The sequence below is a fragment of the Pongo abelii genome, chromosome 19 (genome assembly GCF_028885655.2).
Source record: "Pongo abelii isolate AG06213 chromosome 19, NHGRI_mPonAbe1-v2.0_pri, whole genome shotgun sequence".
Taxonomy (NCBI): domain Eukaryota; kingdom Metazoa; phylum Chordata; class Mammalia; order Primates; family Hominidae; genus Pongo; species Pongo abelii.
In genome coordinates, this window is record NC_072004.2 from 73,400,349 (window position 1) to 73,420,194 (window position 19,846).

General features: G+C 49.1%; 2 protein-coding genes across 50 annotated transcripts in view; one reads left to right on the forward strand and one right to left on the reverse strand.

Moving 5' to 3' along the window:
- BRCA1 (BRCA1 DNA repair associated) overlaps nucleotides 1-1,047 on the reverse strand; it is a 97,408-nt gene extending 96,361 nt beyond the window's left edge. For 7 of the 35 annotated variants that reach the window (XR_008519583.2, XR_008519582.2, XM_063718829.1 and 4 more), the window contains exon 1: nucleotides 761-885. The gene's annotated coding sequence lies outside the window, so the exon portion shown is untranslated. Of the gene's footprint in view, nucleotides 1-672 lie in introns of all 35 variants that reach the window. The other 28 variants (XM_054546475.2, XM_054546453.2, XM_009251698.4 and 25 more) reach the window with 13 other exon arrangements.
- LOC112129717 (next to BRCA1 gene 2 protein) lies at nucleotides 1,032-19,822 on the forward strand. 15 transcript variants are annotated; one of them, XR_010138330.1, is made up of 5 exons: nucleotides 1,070-1,260; nucleotides 6,833-6,895; nucleotides 8,231-8,751; nucleotides 14,562-16,194; nucleotides 16,548-19,822. XR_010138330.1 is itself a non-coding variant. In XM_063718835.1 (5 exons), exons 4-5 carry the CDS (start codon nucleotides 14,645-14,647, stop codon nucleotides 15,880-15,882), a joined length of 339 nt encoding a protein of 112 aa, XP_063574905.1. In that variant the 5' UTR covers nucleotides 2,311-2,750; nucleotides 3,799-6,895; nucleotides 8,231-8,751; nucleotides 14,562-14,644; the 3' UTR covers nucleotides 15,883-16,241. The 15 variants fall into 15 exon arrangements, 1 of the variants encoding a protein (XP_063574905.1); XR_010138322.1 differs by lacking the exon at nucleotides 16,548-19,822 and adding an exon at nucleotides 3,799-4,744 and having other exon boundaries at nucleotides 1,123-1,260; nucleotides 11,519-16,241; XR_010138319.1 differs by lacking the exon at nucleotides 16,548-19,822 and adding an exon at nucleotides 3,799-4,744 and having other exon boundaries at nucleotides 1,123-1,260; nucleotides 14,562-16,241.
- Nucleotides 19,823-19,846: the final 24 nt, after the last annotated feature.

A 19,846-nucleotide genomic window follows, 5' to 3' on the forward strand; every position in this document is an offset into this window, starting at 1 on the left:
ACGCCTCCCCACCCCTAACCTTTCCCAGTGACCTGCTCTCATCTCAGGATCCTCCTCAAGCACATCCCTGCCGGCAGCATCTGTTACTACTGACGCTCCTCTACTTCCCGCTTGCGCTTTCTCAATAGCGCAAATGGATCCAGTTCTTAAGTTCTCCCTCCCACAAAATCCTGTCTCCTCCCCTTCCCAGACATATTCCTGGCACCTCTTCTTCCACAAGGTCCCATCCTCATACATACCAGCCGGTATTTTTTTTTTTTTTTTTTGAGACAGAGTCTCGCTCTGTCGCCCAGGCTGGAGTGCAATGGCGCGATCTCGGCTCACTGCAACCTCCGCCTCCCGGGTTCTAGCGATTCTCCTGCCTCAGCCTCCTGAGTAGCTGGAGCGGCCCCACGCCCGGCTAATTTTTGTATTTTTAGTAGAGACGAAGTTTCACCATGTTGGTCAGGCTGGTCTGGAACTCCTGACCTCGTGACCAGCCGATGTTTTTATAGACATGGCGTCCCCTTCAAGGCATATACCAGTTCCTATCACGAGGATTTCCCCTGGGACACACCGTGCCCCCTTCCTGATCCTCAGCGCTTCCCTCGCGACCTACAAACTGCCCCCCTCCCCAGGGTTCACAACGCCTTACGCCTCTCAGGTTCCGCCCCACCCCCCCTCAAAGAATACCCATCTGTCAGCTTCGGAAATCCACTCTCCCACGCCAGTCCCCCAGAGCATCACTTGGGCCCCTGTCCCTTTCCCGGGACTCTACTACCTTTACCCAGAGCAGAGCGTGAAGGCCTCCTCAGCTCAGGGGCCCAGTTATCTGAGAAACCCCATGGCCTGTCCCCGGTCCAGGAAGTCTCAGCGAGCTCACGCCGCGCAGTCGCAGTTTTAATTTATCTGTAATTCCCGCGCTTTTCCGTTGCCACGGAAACCAAGGGGCTACCGCTTAGCAACAGCCTCTCAGAATACGAAATCAAGGTACAGTCAGAGGAAGGGAGGGACAGAAAGAGCCAAGCGTCTCTCGGGGCTCTGGATTGGCCATCCAGTCTGCTCCCGGATGACCTAAAAGGAAAGAGACGGAAGAGGAAGAATTCCACCTGAGTTTGCCATAAAGTGCCTGCCCTCTAGCCTCTACTCTTCCAGTTGCGGCTTATTACATCACAGTAATTGCTGTACGAAGGTCAGAATCGCTACCTATTGTCCAAAGCAGTCGTAAGAAGAGGTCCCAGTCCCCCACTCTTTCCGTCCTAATGGAGGTCTCCAGTTTAGGTAAATATAAGGAATAAGGATTGTTGGGGGGTGGAGGGAAATAACTATTTCCAGCATGCGTTGCGGAATGAAAGGTCTTCGCCATAGTGTTCCTTAGAAACTGTAGTCTTATGGAGAGGAACATCCAATACCAAAGTGGGCACAATTCTCACGGAAATCCAGTGGATAGATTGGAGACCTGTGCGCGCTTGTACTTGTCAACAGTTATGGATTGGCGTGTTGGTTATGTTTTCGTATTTTGAAAGCAGAAACTAGGCCTAAAAAAGATACCTACAACTCTTAGACTACAATTCCCATCCAGCCCCACGAGTCTGGGGCAAGTAGTCCTCTAAGGTCAGTGGCCCGCGGGGACGCAGTGAGCGCCGAATTTGCCTGGGGAAGGGGCAATCCGCTGTGGCCCATGTCTGCGCACTCGTAGTTCCGCCCCTCAGCCCCAGCGTTTGTTATTTTTCGGGTTCAGGTTGCTTTTGCCCCGTCTCCGTTGACGCAATCGCCACCAGTCAATGGGGGTGGTCGTTTTGAGGGACAAGTGGTAAGAGCCAATCATCTTGGCGAAAACGCGGAGAAACGGGACTAGTTACTGTCTTTATCCGCCATGTTAGATTCACCCCACAGAGATAGCGGCAGAGCTGGCAGCGGATGGTCTTTGCATTGGCGCCTCCCGGGGGGCGGGAAGCTGGTAAGGAAGCAAGCTGGGTTAGCTAGGGGTGGGGTCAGGTCACAGTAAGAGGGTTTGGAGAAGTTCAAGGGAGGAATCCTGCAAAGAAGAAGGGCGACTTTTTCCGTGTCTCGGGACAGCTAATCGTTTTAAGTGACAGGATGAGAGAGCCCTTCGTGTTCTGAGGGACCGAGTGGGCGAAAAGTGCCAGAGAGGTGGAGAGTCTGTGGTTCAGAATGAGAGGTGACAACGTGCTAGCAGCCCTCGCTCTCGGCGCCTCCTCGGCCTTGGCGTCCATTCTGGCCATGCTGGAGGAGCCCTTCAGCCCGCCACTGCGCTGTGGGGGCCCCTCTCTGGGCTGGCCGAGGCCGGAGCCGGCTCCCTCTGCTTGCAGGGAAGTGTGGAGGCAGAGGCGCGTGCGGGAACCGGGGCTGTGCGCAGCGCTCGCGAGCCAGCGCGAGTTCCGGGTGGGCGCGGGCTTAGCGGGCCCCGCACCGCCGGCCCCGGGCAGTGAGGGGCCTAGCACCCGGGCCAGCAGCAGCAGAGGGTGCGCCGGGTCCCCCAGCACTGCCGGCCCGCCTGCGCCCCGCTTGAATTCTCGCCGGGCCCCAATCGCCCCGCACAGGGCAAGGCTCAGGACCTGCAGCCCACCATGCCCGAGCCCCCTCCCAACCCCGGTGAGCTCCAGCGAGGCCTTAGCCTCCCCGACGGGCGCCGCCCCCTGCTCCGCAGCGCCCGGTCCCGTCGACTGCCCAAGGGCTGAGGAGTGCGGGCGCCCAGCACGGCCCTGCGCAGGATCCACTAGGTGAAGCCAGCTGGGCTACTGAGTCAGGTGGGCACTTGGAGAACTTTTATGTCTAGCCGGAGGATTTTATATGCACCAATCAGCACTCTGTGTCTAGCTTGGGGTTTGTGGATGCACCAATCAGCACTCTGTATCTAGCTAATCTGGTGGGCACTTGGAGAACTTCTGTGTCTAGCTAAAGGATTGTAAATGCACCAATCAGTGCTCTGTGTCTACCTCAAGTTTGTAAACACACGGATCAGCACTCTGTGTCCAGCTGAAGGTTTGCAAATGCACCAATCAGCACTGTGTGTCTAGCTCAAGGTTTGTAAACGCACCAATCAGTGCTCTGTGTCTAGCAAATCTAGTGGGGACTTGGAGAATTTTTGTGTCTAGCTAGAGGGTTGTAAATGCACCAATCAGCACTCTGTGTCTAGCTCAAGGTTTGTAAACGCACCAATCAGTGCTCTGTGTCTAGCAAATCTAGTGGGGACTTGGAGAATTTTTATGTCTAGCTAGAGGGTTGTAAATGCACCAATCAGCACTCTGTCTAGCTCAGGGATTGTAAATGCACCAATCAGCACCCTGTCAAAACAGACCAATTAGCTCTCTGTAAAAATGGACCAATCAGCAGGATGTGGGTGGGGTCAGATAAGGGAATAAAAGCAGGCTGCCCCGCTGGGCGCGGTGGCTTGCGCATGTAATCCCAGCAGTTTGGGAGGCCTAGAGGGGTGAATCAGGAGGTCAGGAGATTGAGACCATCTTGGCTAACAGGGTGAAACCCCGACTCTACTAAAAGTACAAAATATTAGCTGGTTGTGGTGGTGGGTGCCTGTAATCCCCGCTACTTGGGAGGCTGAGGCAGGAGAATGGCGTGAACCTGGGAGGCGGAGCTTGCAGTGAGCCCAGATTGCACCACTGCATTCCAGCCTGGGTGACAGAGGGAGACTCTGTCTCAAAAAAAAAAAAAAAAAAAAAGCAGGCTGCGCAAGCCAGCAGTGGCAACCCACTCTGGTCCCCTTCCACAGTGTGGAAGCTTTGTTCTTGTGCTCTTTGCAATAAATCTTGCTGCTGCTCACTCTTTGGGTCCGCACAGCCTTTATCTGCTGGTAACACCCACCACGAAGTTCTGCAGCTTCACTCCTGAAGCCAGCGAGACCACGAACCCACCAGGAGGAATGAACAACTCCAGACAGGAGGAACGAATAAACTCCAGACCTGCCACCTTAAGAGCTGTAACACTAACCGCGAAGGTCTGCGGCTTCACTCCTGAAGCCAGCGAGACCACGAATCCACCAGAAGGAGGAAACTCTGAACACGTCCAAACATCAGAAGGAACAAACTCCGGACACATCATCTTTAAGAACTGTAACAGTCACCGCGAGGGTCCGCAGCTTCATTCGTGAAGTCAGTGAGACCGAGAACCCACCAATTTCGGACACAAGAACATCCGGCTTCTACTGATGGAAGGCCATGACTCCTCAGTAGAAAGAGGGCCCAGGCAAAGAAAATGAGAGAGAGTCTTCGGGGTGGTGACACTGTCTTGGGAACATGGAGTGCTAGGAAACGATAACTGGAAGACTAGGATGAAGTCTGCAAGTTAAAAAATAACACCACCCATACATCCTTCTCATCCCATCCTCCTTTTTTCGAGACCCAGCTAAAGAGATCTTGGTTAGGGACCTTTGGTTTTGGAAAGGCACTGTTTCTCCTTTTTGTCAAACACTCAACTTTCAGGCCACACTTTTTTTTTCGAGACAGATTCTCGCTTTCTCAAAGACCAGCCCAGGCTAGTCTTGAACTCCTGAGCTCAAGCGATCTTCCTGCCTTGGCGTCCCAAAGTGCTGGGATTACAGGCATGAGCCACCGCTCCCGGCCTCAGGTCACACATTTTAAAGCTTGGATAACTTGGCTTGTACAGGCCTCTGGTGGAGACAGTAACCAAAGCTCAGGTTGCCAGGTTTGTTTCATTAAAGGGATTTTGTTGAGGCGGAAAGAAAAAAAATTGACGTGGAGGAAAAGCTAACTTGTGCCAAGACAAGGTGAGTCAGTGGCATGGACTTAACAATAATGTCAGTTATGAAAGCTGAAGGCCTAGGACCCAGCTATCTGACTCTACTGGCTGTAGACCTAAGGGGCAGATAGGGTTAACCATAGCTTTCGTGTTTACACACGTTCAAGATTAATGCTCTTGCTGAAAGAATTTTTTTATATGCCAGCCAAAGAGAGTTCCTTATGGAGACCTGGATATGGTCCAGCTAAGCTAGAATCTCCCACTTTCTGTTTTCTCTTAGTTGGCCTACCAACTGGAGGAGCTCCAGAATATCTAAATTAATTTCCAATTGTGTAATTTGAGAAAAAGAGATGAAGATTAATTTCCCTCACGAGTAGGGAATTGTGTTTCTTTTTTTTTCTTTTTTTTTTGAGATGGAGTCTCGCTCTGTCGCCCAGCGTGGAGTGCAGTGGCATGATCGCGGCTAGTGCACTGCAAGCTCCATCTCCTGGGTTCACGCCATTCTCCTGCCTCAGCCTCCCGAGTAGCTGGGACTACAGGCACCCGCCATCACGCCCAGCTAATTTTTTGTGTTTTTAATAGAGACGGGGGTTTCACCGCGTTAGCCAGGATGGCCTCGATCTCCTGACCTCGTGATCTGCCTGCCTCGGCCTCCCAAGTGCTGGGATTATAGGCATGAGCCACCGCACCTGGCGGGAAGTGTTTCTTAAAGTTGGAAAGTGGTATTTCAGAATATCCGCTTTTGGCAGACTGAGTCAGTCACTTCATTTTCCTGATTTTTTGCCTAAGGTCCTGGGGAATTGACAAAGATTCTGCCCAAATTTTAAGGACCCCAGTAATTACATTTCATATGAATGAATACGTCAGCAGGACTGTATTTTGGTGGTGAACTTGGTTCTAGGTAGAAACAAAGAATGGAGAAAATTGGGGGATAATTATCTCACGATTTCAAAAAAGTGCCTGATCTTCACAGACTTCAGGGTCCTTAAAATAACAGTCTTAATTGTAGTGTTTTACAGGGTAGTGCATTACATTGTCAAAAACAGTACAGGTTTATGGTTCTAACGACTGGTTTATTATTTTTAAAAATGTTTAATTGAACTTAATTTTTTTAAGGAGACAGGGTCTGGCTTTGTTGCCCATGCTGGTCTTCAACTCCTAGGTTCACGATCCTTCCACCTCAGCCTCCCAAAGTGCTAGGATTACAGGCATGAGCCACCACACTGCGCCAATTTTTTATTTTATTTTTGAGACAGAGTCTCACTCTATCACCCAGGCGGGAGTGCAGTGGCATGATCTTGGCTCACTGCAACCTTGTCTCCCAGGTTCAAGCAATTCTCTTGCCTCAGCCTCCTGAGTAGCTGGGAATACAGGCCTGCGCCACTACACCCAGCTAATTTTTGTATTTTCAGTAGAGACGAGGTTTCACCATGTTGGCTAGGCTGGTCTCGAACTCCTGGACTCAAGCGATCTGCCTGCCTCTGCTTCCCAAAATCCTGGGATTACAGACATGAGCCACTGTGCCTGGCCGTTATTATAATATTTTTTATATTTGAATGACATTTTGAAAGAACATTTTTAATTTGATCCTTATAGTAACACTGTGAGATCGGCAAAGCAGACATATTAGACCTATTTTACAGATTAAAGAACTGAAGCTCAAAGGTGAACTGACCTGTTCACATTTTTATGTCTAGTAATGGGCCAGAGCTGTGTCTGGAACCCAAGTCTTCCCATTTTTTGTACACACACACACACTTTGCTGTTCTGATGAGATGACATCTCATTGCTTTCAATTTGCATTGTTCTGACCACCAGAAAGTTTGAAAGTCTTCTGAGGTATTTGTTAGGTGTTCTGACTACTTCTTCTATGAATTTTATGTATACTTTTTCCTGGGTTGTTAATTGTATCATTAGCAGTTTTGGTGATACTCTGGATGTGTTGCAGATATTAACCCTTTGTTATGGGTTGTGATGGTTGTTTGTTGTTTGTCTTCTGATTTTGTGGATTTTTTTAACCACATAAAATATTTAATATGTAATGAAATATGCCCAACTCATCCTTTGACTTCTGTGTACATTATAACCTGCCTTTAAATGTGTATTTCTTTTGTAGGTAAAAGTTTCATTTGATCTGAATAGTATTCAAATAAAATACCTGGATGAGGAAAATGAAGAGGTAAAGTATATTATGGTACTTATTGCTAGGTGTTCAGAATAGGGATCTTATTTCTCCAGTGATATGGGCTTTAATAATTCAAAGTAGTGTTTAGCTCATTTGTGTCTCAAAAAAATAATAATAATAAAATAAAAACAACGAGACATTCAAGAGATGTGGGGAGAAGGACCAGAAGATTCCATTGAAATCCTGCTCCCCAGAAGGGTGGGAACAGTAAGGACAAAAAACTGCTGTGGTTCATTATGTTTCATCCCCATTTCGCTTCATTTTATTGAACCCCATCTCTACTAAAAATACAAAAAATTAGCCAGGTGTGGAGTTGGGCGCCTGTAGTCCCGGCTACTTGGGAGGCTGAGGCAGGAGAATGGCGTGAACCCAGGAGGCGGAGCTTGCAGTGAGCCGAGATTGTGCCACTGCACTTCAGCCTGGGTGACATAGCGAGACTCCGTCTCAAAAAAAAAAAAAAAAAGAGTATCAGCTTTTTCTTTTCTTTTCTTTTCTCCTTTTCTTTCTTTGCTTTGCTTTTTGTTTTGGGACAGAGTCTCACTCTGTCATCCAGGCTGCAGTGCAGTGGCGCAACCTCAGCTCACTGCAACCTCTACCTCCTGGGTTGAAGCAATTCTTGTGCCTCAGCCTCCCAAGCAGCTGGGACTACAGGCATGCACCACCATGCCTGGCTGATTTTTGTATCTTTGGTAGAAATGGGGTTTCACCATGTTGGCCAGGCTGGTTTCGAACTCCTGGCCTCAAGCAATCCAGCGGCCTCAGCCTTCCAAAGTTATGGGATTACAGGCGTGAGCCATTGTGCCCAGCCAGGATATCATCATATTTAATCCTCACATCAACTGATATTTGCCCCAATTTACAGATGAGGAACTGAGGCTCAGAGAGGTTTTGGTACTTGCCTGAGGTTACACACTCTGGGCTCTCTGCTTGGGGCTGAGGGCCAAGGGGGCTTGTGACTGACTTCTCTTTCCTGAACATCAATAAAATTCAATTTAGAAATTTCTGTCTTCAGTGCTATCTCGAGGGGCCTGTGAAAAATGCTGACTCGGTGGCAGCTGTTTTAGCCCCATACTTATTGGGTTGCCCTGAGCCCCACACTGTTTTAAGGAAGTCCCAGCAAATAATATGGGATAGAGGTGAGATTCAAACCTAAGCAGCCCTGGCTCTAAAACCCACTGAACAAAGCTGCCTCTCCAAGTAGAATCAGAAAGAACTAGGTGAGAATCCTACTTCTAGCACTTACTAGTTCTGTGGCTGTGACCGCCCCCCGCCGCCCACCAAGTTACTTAACCTCTTTTTTTTTTTTCCTTTTTCTTTTTCTTTTTTTAGAGATGAAGTCTCGCTCTGTCACCAGGCTGGAGTGCAGTGGCGTGATCTTGGCTCACTGCAACCTCTGCCTCAGGGTTCAAGCAATTCTCCTGCTTCAGCCTCCCGAGTAGCTGGGACTACAGACGTGCGCCACCACCATGCCCAGCTAATACTTTTTTTTTTTTTTTGAGATGGAGTCTCGCTCTGTCACCCAGGCTGGAGTGTAGTGGCACGATCTTGGCTCACTGCAAGCTCCGCCTGCTGGGTTCACGCCATTCTCCTGCCTCAGCCTCCTGAGTAGCTTGGACTACAGGCGCCCACCAGCACGCCCAGCTAATTTTTTTTTCTTTGTATTTTTAGTAGAGACGGGGTTTCACTGTGTTACCCAGGATGGTCTCGATCCCCTGACATCGTGATCTGCCCACCTCGGCCTCCCAAAGTGCTGGGATTACAGGAGTGAGCCACCGCGCCTGGTCAATTAACCTCTTTTAAGCCGGTTTTCTCATCCATACAATGGAGATAATGGCAGCACCCACTGCTTGGTAAGGAATATTAGGTGAACACAGGTGCCTATATGGGTTCCTCCATTTTCCATAAATGTTAATTCCCTTACCCCTCATCTCCTAGGTTAGTCCCAGAGGACAGATTTGAAGTTTGAAAACAGAAAGTAACTGCCAAAAGGGATTATTTAGGGTAGAGATTCTCCCCTTTTATTATGCTTTAGGTCCTCAGTGGTGAGGGCAGGGGACAGGAGAAGTGGGATCAAGCCCAAATTCTTGGATCTCATCGTAGAGTGACTCTTTAGGGTTAGTGTGGGGCTTAGGATTCTGCATTTTGGACCTGTCCCCAGGGCATGCTGATGCCTGCAGTTCTCCGGTCTGGCTTTGAATAACTCTGGGTAGTGCTTTAAATCTAAGCTGACATACCAGTGGGATGTGAACTGTCCTTGCAAATGTTTTGAGCCCTTCCTACGCTGGCCTCCAACTCTGCCTTGCTCAGTCTGTCTTCAGCTCCCCTTCCATTCTGGCCTTTTCCCTTTCCTTTTTCACTTCCTTTTTTTTACTTACCTTTTTTTTTTTTTTGAGACAGGATCTCACTCTGTCACCCAGGCTGGAGTGCAGTGGCATGATCTTCACTCACTGCAAGCTCCGTCTCCCGGGTTCAAGCAATTATCATACCTTAGCCTCCTGAGTAGCTGGGACTACAGGCGCACACCACCACACCCAGCTAATTTTTGTAGTTTTAGTAGAGACAGGGTTTCACCATGTTGGCCAGGCTGGTCTCAAACTCCTGACCTCAAGTGATCCGCCTGCCTTGGACACTCAAAGTGCTAGGATTACAGGCGTGAGCCACCGCGCCCAGCCTCCTTTTTCACTTCCTACCTTCCTCCCCACCTCTGGGTGTACCCTCCCCTGAGCTCAGCCTGTATTTCTATCTGCTGGCCACTTACCAGCCAGTCCCTTAATCTACGATGCCCTTTACTCACCTAGAAAGCTCACATCAAAAGTCGCCTCCTCCAGAATACCTCTCGAGTTCTCCTCTCTGGTCCCTTGACCCTTTGCAGGTACCTTTTTTCTTGTGCAAGTCACATGATAATGTAAGGGTTTTTTAATCCCATCCGGAGCCTGCCTGGTGGGCTTATGGTCCATTTGTGGAAACATGCATTTCCCTCTCCTCCGCCCCCCTCCTTCATGATCCATGCTTTAAGAGCTTCCCCAAGGCATGCAGAGCAAGCTGAGAAGAGGTAGACAAGCCTGCAGACCTTTCAAAGAAGCGGGGTGGCTTGGGAAGTAAGAGAAGTCCTGGAGATAGGGGCTCCTAAAAAGCAGACGAGATTACCGAGGACTTCCCCACAGCTCCAGCACACAGCAGCTGCACAAAAATGCAGTGGAATTACTGAGGGACATGTGCTTGATGGGGGACAGGGAATGCTTGTGTCAAGCCACCAGGGATCATGCTGTGCCACTTGTGACCAGATAGACTATACTTTTGCCAAGGTGGAAGGATTTCCCTACTAAATCCCTTACTTTCCACTTTGTTTAAAATGAGTTTAACACCAAGAAAATAGTTGTCTCTATGTCCTTATTTCTAATCTTCCTGCTCAACCATGAACTGCACTAAACACACTCAGACTCATCTAACCTAAAATTGAGAAAGGGAGGTTCTCACTCCTGGAGAGAGAATTACTGAAAGGGCGGCCCTCATACAGTTCAGGGTCATACCCCCAAGAGCTGGTTTTATATGTGAAAGCAGGCACTGGGACCCTGACCTTTGCAGAGGTAAGGGGGACACTTTCCTACCCAGAGAGGCCAAAGGAGCACAGGACGCCCAGGCCGAGGGCAGTGAAGCTTGCAGACCCAGGCTGTGCAACCCCCAAAGCAGGTCTCCTCACGGGATAGATAGACTATTGGCCCCAATTCCTCAGCCCTACATGCACCCACCGCTTGCCGTGGTTTCGTTGTGGGTGGAGGGTACTTCCGCAGCCCCTGGCTTTGGGCTTGCCCACATGGCTTGCTCTGGCCATGGAATGAAGCACAAAGGAAAGCCTGCCAGTTCCTAACCCATGCCTGAAGAAGCCCTAGGGGGTTTTGCGGGCCCCGTGCACTTCCACCTTCACCCAGAAGGCCTTCTCTGATGCAGCCGCTGCTTCAGCCTCGGCCCAAAAGGATCGGAGCCCCCTGGCCGATCCGCAGGCCTGCAGGGAGCCACAGCACAGTGGCCGGCCCAGCGTTCAAGCCCAAGCACAGGCCTGCGAGAACCTTGTTCCAGCCACCGTTTGGGATGGTTGATTAGGGCACGTTGCTGTGGCGGTAGCTCACCAATCCAATGCGTGCACCCGCTCCTTTATTAGGCTATAGGGCCAGTGGCTGTGACAGGGACCTGATAGAACAGTGTGTTAAATAAGGAGCTTTTTTTTTTTTTTTTTTGAGACAGAGTCTCACTCTGTCGCCCAGGTTGGAGTGCTCACTGCAACCTCTGCCTCCTGGGTTCAAGCGATTCTCCTGCCTCAGCCTCCCAAGTAGTTGGGATTACAGGCGCCTGCCACCACGCCCAGCTAATTTTTGTATTTTTAGTAGAGGCGGGGTTTCACCATGTTGGCCAGGCTGGTCTTGAACCCCTGACCTCAGGTGATCCGCCCGCCTTGGCCTCCCAAAGTGCTGAGATTACAGGCGCCTGCCACCACGCCCGGCCAATAAGGAGCTTATTGAGCTATCATGTTGTAATCCGGTGGAGAAGTCAAGGGCTAGTGTAGGGGCTCTGGCGGAGACTGTAGCCTTCATCCGCGTGGAACCTCCTGATGGTTCGCAGGTCGCGGTCTTCGGAGCCTCCAGCCCCGTGAGCCCAAACAGTCCACAGGGCGGCGCCAGACCCTCTTCCCAACACCACCCTCTAAAGCCTCGGCTCCAACCGGTTCCACTTCTGCTTCAGGCTCAGGATTTTCACTCTTCTCGAATGTGGGTGGCCCTCCCCTGATCTTCTGAATCGCAACAGCATCTCCCTCCCTCCAGGACCTCAGAGCCAGAGCTGGGCGAGAGGCCCTGACCTCCGGGGTAGGGTGGCAGCATCCCTGTGAAGGTGCGGTCCTGGCTCCCATCCCCAGGCGCCCGGCCTCTCCCACCCTCAGCACCCTGCTCACCTCCAGCTGAAGATGCCAGGGCACCTCTGCTTCCTCCCTGCCCTCTGCAGTACTGCAGAGTGAACATAAAAGGGCTTAATACAGGCTTTGCCGGGCGCAGGGCTCCTGCCTGTAATCCCAGTACTTTGGGAGATCCTCAAGGCGGGAGGATCACTTGAGAACAGGAGTTCAAAACCAGCCTGGGCAACGAAGTGAGGCCCGTCTCTAACAAAGACCATGAGAAATAAATCTAGAAATTGGATAGACTGAAACAGGCAATGAGGAAAGGATTCCCTATTTAATAAATGGCGTTGAGAAAACTGGCTAGCCATATACGGAAAACTGAAACAGGACCCCTTCCTTACACCTTATACAAAAATTAACTCAAGGTGGATTAAAGACTTAAACATAAGATCTAAAACCATAAAAACCCTAGAAGAAAACCTAGGCAATACCATTCAGGACATAGGCAGGGGCAAAGACTTCATGACTAAAACACCAAAAGCAATGGCAACAAAAGCCAAAATTGACAAATGGAATCTAATTAAACTGAAGAGCTTCTGCACAGCAAAAGAAACCACCATCAGAGTGAACAGGCAACCACAGAATGGGAGAAAATTTTTACAATCTACCCATCTGACAAAGGGCTAATATCCAGAATCTGCAAAGAATGTAAACAAATTTACAATAAAAAATCAAACAACCCCATCAAAAAGTGGGCAAAGGATATGAGCAGACACTTCTCAAAAGAAGACATGCAGCCAACAGACACATGGAAAAATGCTCATCATCACTGGCCATCAGAGAAATGCAAATCAAAACCACAATGAGATACCATCTCACACCAGTTAGAATGTCAATCATTAAAAAGGAAACAAAAGGTGCTGGAGAGGATGTGGAGAAATAGGAACGCTTTTACGCTGTTGGTGGGACTGTAAACTAGTTCAACCATTGTGGAAAACAGTGTGGTGATTCCTCAAGGATCTAGAACTAGAAATACCATTTGACCCAGCGATCCCATTACTGGGCATATATCCAAAGGATTATAAATCATGCCACTATAAAGACAAATGCACATGTATGTTCATTGCTGCACTAGTCACAATAGCAAAGACTTGGAACCAACCCAAATATCCATCAATGATAGACTGGATTAAGAAAATGTGGCACATATACACCATAAAATACTATGCAGTCCTAAAAAATTATGAGTTCATGTCCTTTGTAGGGACATGGATGAAGCTGGAAACCATCATTCTGAGCAAACTATCGCAAGGACAGAAAACCAAACACCACATGTTCTCATTCATAGGTGGGAACTGAACAATGAGAACACTTGCACACAGGGTGGGGAACATCACACACCAGGGCCTATAGTGGGGTGGGGGGAGGGGGGAGGGATAGCATTAGGAGATGTACTTAATGTAAATGACGAGTTAATGGGTGCAGCACACACACCAACATGGCACATGTATACCTATGTAACAAACCTGCACGTTGTGCACATGTACCCTAGACCTTAAAGTATAATAATAATTTTAAAAAAAGAATAAAAGAGGTCCCTTTTTCTGGGAGATTGGGAGATTGATGTAGGGGAGCAAGCGTGTGAGTTGGAAGGGAGGCATTGAGGATCAGCCATTTAAAGCAGCATACAAGGATGTTCAAGGCTAGAGATCCACAGGTGTATTTTCAGAAACAACGGAATTTCCTGGCGGGGCGCAGTGGCTCATGCCTTTAATCCCAGCACTTTGGGAGGTCAAGACCAGCCTGGCTAACATGGTGAAACTCTGTTTTTACAAAAATATATAAAAATTAGCCAGGCATGGTGGTGGGCGCCTGTAATCCCAGCTATTCGGGAGGCTGAGGCAGGAGAATCATTTGAAGCTGGAAGGCAGAGGTTGCAGTGAACCAAGATCATGCTACTGCACTCCAGCCTGGGCGACAGAGTAAGACTGTCTCCAAAACAAAACAAAAACCCAAAATAGGCCGGGTGAGCTGTCTCTCACCTGTAATCCCAGCCCTTTGGGAGGCTGGGGCAGGTGGATCACCTGAGGTCAAGAGTTTGAGACCAGCCTGACCAGCATGGTGAAACCCTGTCTCTACTAAAAATACAAAAATTAGCCGGGCATGGTGGTGCATGCCTGTAATTCCAGCTACTAGGGAGGCTGAGGCAGAATTGCCTGAATGCAGGAGGCAGAGGATGCAGTGAGCTGAGATTGTGCCATTGCATTCCAGACTGGGCAACAAGAGCGAAACTCCATCTCAAAAGGAAAAAAAAGAAAAAGAAAAAAACCCCAAACAAACAAAACCCCTGAACGTCCCTGTGGGCACCTTTTCTCTGGCAGCCTTTTTCAATGAGGGCTATGTTTTCTCCAATACTATATGGCCTGCGGACCGCTCAGCTTTCATTCCAGTGAAAACATTCCAGAACAAACTCCGGGTCAATCCCAGGTGTTTCTCCAATCAACTCAAGGCATGATTGTGTGTCACCTGCTGCCCAGCTAGAATGACGCCTCTCCAGGCCTCTGACTTAGCTAGGTCTCCACCATGTGACTCCACCGTAGACTCCATGCCTTCTTCTTTTGCAAAGCCTCGGACACCCAAACACCTACCAAAAGTGGGCAGGGTGCCAGGACACCTCCAAGTATAAGTGGGGCTCCCCACCATGCCTGGATGTGGAGTTCTGCTGCAGAGTGGTGGCTGCTCATGACACTCATTTCACCCCTTTCTGTGCAGGTGCCAGAAGCCCAGGAAGCGCACATCAAGGCTCCCTTGCCAGCAGGGTGCTGCCAATAAAATGTAGTCACGTGGAATTTGGAATGTGGGAAGGAGGTAGAAGTCATCCTTTCCTCCCCTGTAGCAGCAGGCGTGCGGGCTCTGGTGGTCAGCTGGACTCAATACTCCCCCACCAGTCACCAGCCTGGGGACCGTGGGGCTGCAAGGACCTCAGCAGCGGTGTCCCAAGTTTCCTGACTTCTTCCAGCCTCTGGAAATCAGCTGTGGTAAAATAGCCTGAAAGCCAGTGGTGCAACCCCCTCCCCCCAACCTTCACCACCTCTAGCCCCTCCAATGATAAGCACTAATTGCCTATATACAACCCCTTCTTGTTTGAAATATCTAGAGTAATTTCTGTTTTCCTATCTGGGGTAGTGTAACATAAGAAGAAATATACATTTGGTCTCTGCCCCCAGTTCCTAACACAAAGCTCCTAAAACCCTTGGAAATTCCTGAATGATGGGGGTGCTAGGAGCATTGTCTTTTTTTTTTTTTTTTAATTTATCATTTTTCTTTTCTCCCAGGTGTTTTTTCCTTTTTTTTTTTTAGATTACGGGATACCTGTGCACGTTTGTTATATAGCTAAACTTGTGTCACATGGGTTTGTTGTACAGACTATTTTGTCACCCAGATACTAGGCCTAATACCCGATAGTTTTTTTTTTCTTTTCTTTTTTTTTTTTTTTGAGATGGAGTCTCACTCTGTTGCCCAGGCTAGAGTGCAGTGGCATGATCTCGGCTCACTGCAACTTCCGCCTCCCAGGTTTATGCCATTCTCCTGCCTCAGCCTCCTGAGTAGCTGGGACTACAGGTGCCTGCCACCACGTCCAGCTAATTTTTTATGTTTAGTAGAGATGGGGTTTCACCATCTTGGCCAGGCTGGTCTCGAACTCCTGACCTTGTGATCCACCCACCTCGGCCTCCCAAAGTGCTGGGATTACAGGCGTGAGCCACCGTGCCTGGCCAGTACCCAGTAGTTTTTTTGGCTCCTCTCCCTCCTCCCACCCTTCACCCTCAGGTAGGGCCCAGTGTCTGTTGTTCCCTTCTTTGTGTTTATGAGTTCTCATCATTTAACTCCCACTTATAAGTGAGAACATGTGGTGTTTGGTTTTCTGTTCCTTTCTTAGTTTGCTGAGGATAATGGCCTCAAGATCCATCTGTGTTCCTACAAAAGAGATGATTTTGTTCTTTTTTATGATTGCACATCTTTTTTTCTAACATTTGGTCCTTCACCTTGGTTCCTGACACAGGGATTCCTAAATCCCTTGGAATTTTCTGCATGATAGGAGCGTCCTTTGTTCTCATGAGGTGACTCTTGGTGGGCTCCTTATTTGGGGACTGGTCACCAAAAATACCTAACTGTGGTTGGAAGCTTAGTGCTTTCAGCCCCATTCCCCATCCTCTGGGGTGGGGAGCAGAGCTGGAGCTTGATCATGCCTACGTGACAAAGCCTCCAGAAAAATCCTTGAAAGACAGGACATGGAGAGCTTCCGGGTTGGTGAACACATCCATGTGCCGGGAGGATGGTGCACCCCAACTCCACAAGGACCCTTCCAGACCTCACCCTGTGTATCTCTTCATCTGGCTGTTCATTTGTATCCTTTAAAATATCTTTTGTAATAAATCAGCAATAGTAAGTAAACTATTCTCCTGGGTTCTGTGAGCTGTTCTAGCAAATGGTCAAACCTGAGGAGGGAGTTGTTGGGACCTCCAATTTATAGCCAGTTGGTCAGATGCATAGGTGACGCTTGGCCTTGCATCTGGGGTCTGACGTGGGGGTGGTCCTGTGTGACTGAGCCCTTAACCTGTGGAGTCTGTGCTCACTATGCTTAGGGCTTCTCTGCCTTTGTAGTGTCCTGTCTAGAAGGCCTTTCCTTCCTCTTTTCTGTGCAGAAAACTTTTCTTCCACTTCCCTTCTAAGCCATCCCTTACATCTACTCCTTTCCAGCCGACCAAGAGCAGAACCACGGCTGGCTCCACTGCCACCATGCTGTCCCACACTGTCTCCTCAGGATGTATTCAGATGTCCGGCCCTCCCCCCAGTCTAGGAGCCCTTTGAGGAAAGGGATGCTGTCCTAGTCAACTCTTTCCCAGCACCAGGCACAGCATCTGGCACGTTCCATCTTTTTCATGGACTCTCCCCAGGCGGCCTGACCTTCCCTCCTCTGAACTGCTGCATTTCCTGTCTGCATCATGTTTGCCCTAATCAGACATCATCTTATTTCATCGTCCTTTAAAAAATGCTTTATTTCTCTGGCAGATTTCATTGAATCAGAATTTTCGTTCATTTAGTAGCTGTTAGCCTTGTGTCCACCTTTCTGTGGCACTCAGGTCTCACTTAAGAGCTGGCCCTCTGAGCTATGGTTTGCCATCAGTGAGATGGAGACAGAGGCAGCCCTAGGCAGTCATGTTTTGTTCCACCCGACCCTGGGCACCCCTCCCCCTTCCAGGCTACTGGCAGGGATGGGCACCAGCCTGGGAGAGACAGCTCATCCACAGGCTGGCCAGCAGAAACTCTGGGCTCAGACAAAACTGCTCAATTGAGGACAAACTGGGCAAAATAGAATCTTACTTTGGGAGTTTTTAGAAATATGGTTGGGGTAGCATTGGGGAATAATAAGAATTGTAGCCAGGCATGGTGGTGCATGCCTGTAGACCCTCAGCTACTCTGGAGGCTGAGGCAGGAAGATCTTTTGAGCCCTAGAGCTTGAGGCTGCAGTGAGCTATGAATGCACCACTGCACTCCAGGCTGGGTGACAGATCAAGACCCTGTCTCAAAAGAAAAATGTGCACATTTGAGATACATAAAAATTTTTTTGTTATATAAAAAAAATTATCGCCTGGCGCGGTGGCTCACGCCTGTAATCCAGCACTTTGGGAGGCTGAGGCGGGCGGATCACGAGGTCAGGAGATCGAGACCATCTTGGCTAACATGGTGAAACCCCATCTCTACTAAAAACAAAAAATTAGCCAGGTGTGATGACGGGCACCTGTAGTCCCAGCTACACGGGAGGCTGAGGCAGGAGAATGGCGTGAACCCGGGAGGCGGAGCTTGCAGTGAGCCGAGTTCACACCACCGCACTCCAACCTGGGCGACAGACTGAAAAAAAAAATTAAGTATAAAAATGTGAAATTATATAAATATGCCAAAATAGGAACCTGGAGGTGCTTGGAATCCAGACTTTGGGAGCCCAGCAGTGCAAGGATCTCTAGTCTTGGCTTCTTTTTTTCTTGAGATGGAGTCTTGCTCTGTTGCCCAGGCTGGTGTGCAGTGGCCCAATCTCAGCTCACTGCAACCTCCGCCTCCTGGGTTTAAGCAATTCTCCCTGCCTCAGCCTCCTGAGTAACTGGGATTACAGGCGCACATGACCATCCCCAGCTAATTTTTGTACTTTTTAGCAGAGACGGGGTTTTGCCATGTTGGCCAGGCTGGTCTTGAACTCCTGACTTCAGGTGGTCCACCCACCTCAGCCTCCCAAAGTGCTGGAATTACAGGTGTGAGCCACTGTGCCCAGCCTAGTCTTGGCTTCTTGTCAACTCCCTGCTTATGTCCAACACTCACCCCTATTACAGAGCTGGTGTGGGGGAGTTTCTGTCCTGGTGACCTAACAGTGTAATTAAAGTGCTTAGCACTGTACCTGACTACTGCTGGTGCCCAACAAACAGCAGCTGCCATCATTCTCACCATCTGTATGTTATTGTTATTGACTCTTTGATGGCAACCATGGCTTATACCCCTTTATCTCCCTATGCCCTACAGCCGGACAGAGGAATGGTTAAGAGGCTTTGAGTCTAACAGTGCTGGCTTAAAACCGTAACTTGTTGTTTTGGATGTGTGGCCTTGGACACTTGGGCAGGTCACCTACGTTCTTCGAGCCCTGTATCCTTATCTGTCAGATGATGATTTTAAAAACTATGCTTCCATGGATTGCTGGGCTAAATCATATAAGACTGTAAAATGCCTAACCCAGGATTTAGCATCAAGTAAGCAAATTGTAAATGGTAGCTGCTGTTCTGCCTATGACTACTTAGTCTTGTGCTTTACTTTTTATTTATTCATTTTTAAGACAGAGTTTCGGTCTTATTGCCCAGGCAGGAGTGCAATGGCGTGATCTCAGCTCACCACAACCTCCACTTCCCAGGTTCGAGTGATTCTCCTGCCTCAGCCTCCTGAGTAGCTGGGATTACTGGCATGTGCCACCACGCCCAGCTAATTTTTGTATTTTTTTTTTTTTTTGGTAGACACGGGTTTCTCCATGTTGGTTAGGCTGGTCTTGAACTCCCAACCTCAGGTGATCTGCCTGCCTTGGCCTCCCAAATGTTGGGATTACAGGCATAAGCCACCACGCCCGGCCTAGTCTTGTGTTTTAGACTCAAATATTTGTTGGCCCACTGAAGTCACCACACAGAGAAAGACGCTTTTCATTCTCAGTAAGGAACTTTGGGAGATAACTGGGGCAGGCAGCTAAAGAACAGGTGTCTTTTGTCCGACATCAGCAAACTCATCGAAACCAATGGGCAGCTCACTTTGCTTAGAACCCCCACAGCATGCATACAGGGCTGCTTCCTAGTCACACTGCTCCTGGGAGGGGGGTGCTGCTGTTCTGCAGTTAGCGCTGTTCTTTACTTGCTATTACTGAACTGCCAGCGTTCATTTGTGTTCAGTTAGGTAGATGACCAATTCTTGTTCATTCAGATTTTCTTTTGCTCACTAATGTATTTAACGTTCACTAACTTACCAAATGTGATTTATTAGTGACTTTTTATTTGAAGATGGAGTGGAGGAATCCTTGTGCCTTCTGCAGCATTCTGCTGCCGTTATGGAACAGTGCAGCTACGGAAGTGCATCAGCGGGGGATGGGGAGAGGCTAGGGCAGTACACGTGAATGGAGAGGTAGCCCCACCAGTATGTTTTCTGAAATACAGTCCCGCAGAGGGCAGTCTTGGGAAATTATTGCTCTCACACACTCTTCTTGACCCTATCCCTCCAGCACCTCCCTGCTATCCAAAGGTTGGGATTTTTAAAAAGAAAAATAAATTATAAAAAAAACCAGGCCAGGTGCGGTGGCTCAGGCCTGCAATCCCAGCACTTTGGGAGGCCGAGGCGGGCAGATCACAAGGTCAGGAGATCGAGACCATCCTGGCTAAGATGGTGAAACCCTGTCTCTACTAAAAATACAAAAAGAAATTAGCTGGGCATGCTGGCGGCCGCCTGTAGTCCCAGCTACTCGGGAGGCTGAGGCAGGA

Bases quoted from the DNA above. Each gene is read 5' to 3' on its own strand.
- LOC112129717 (XM_063718835.1), top strand. From the start codon at position 14,645: ATGTGGGAAGGAGGTAGAAGTCATCCTTTCCTCCCCTGTAGCAGCAGG. The intron at 14,828-15,726 runs GTAAAATAGCCT...TTCCTTTCTTAG, and splicing joins GCCTCTGGAAATCAGCTGTG to TTTGCTGAGGATAATGGCCT.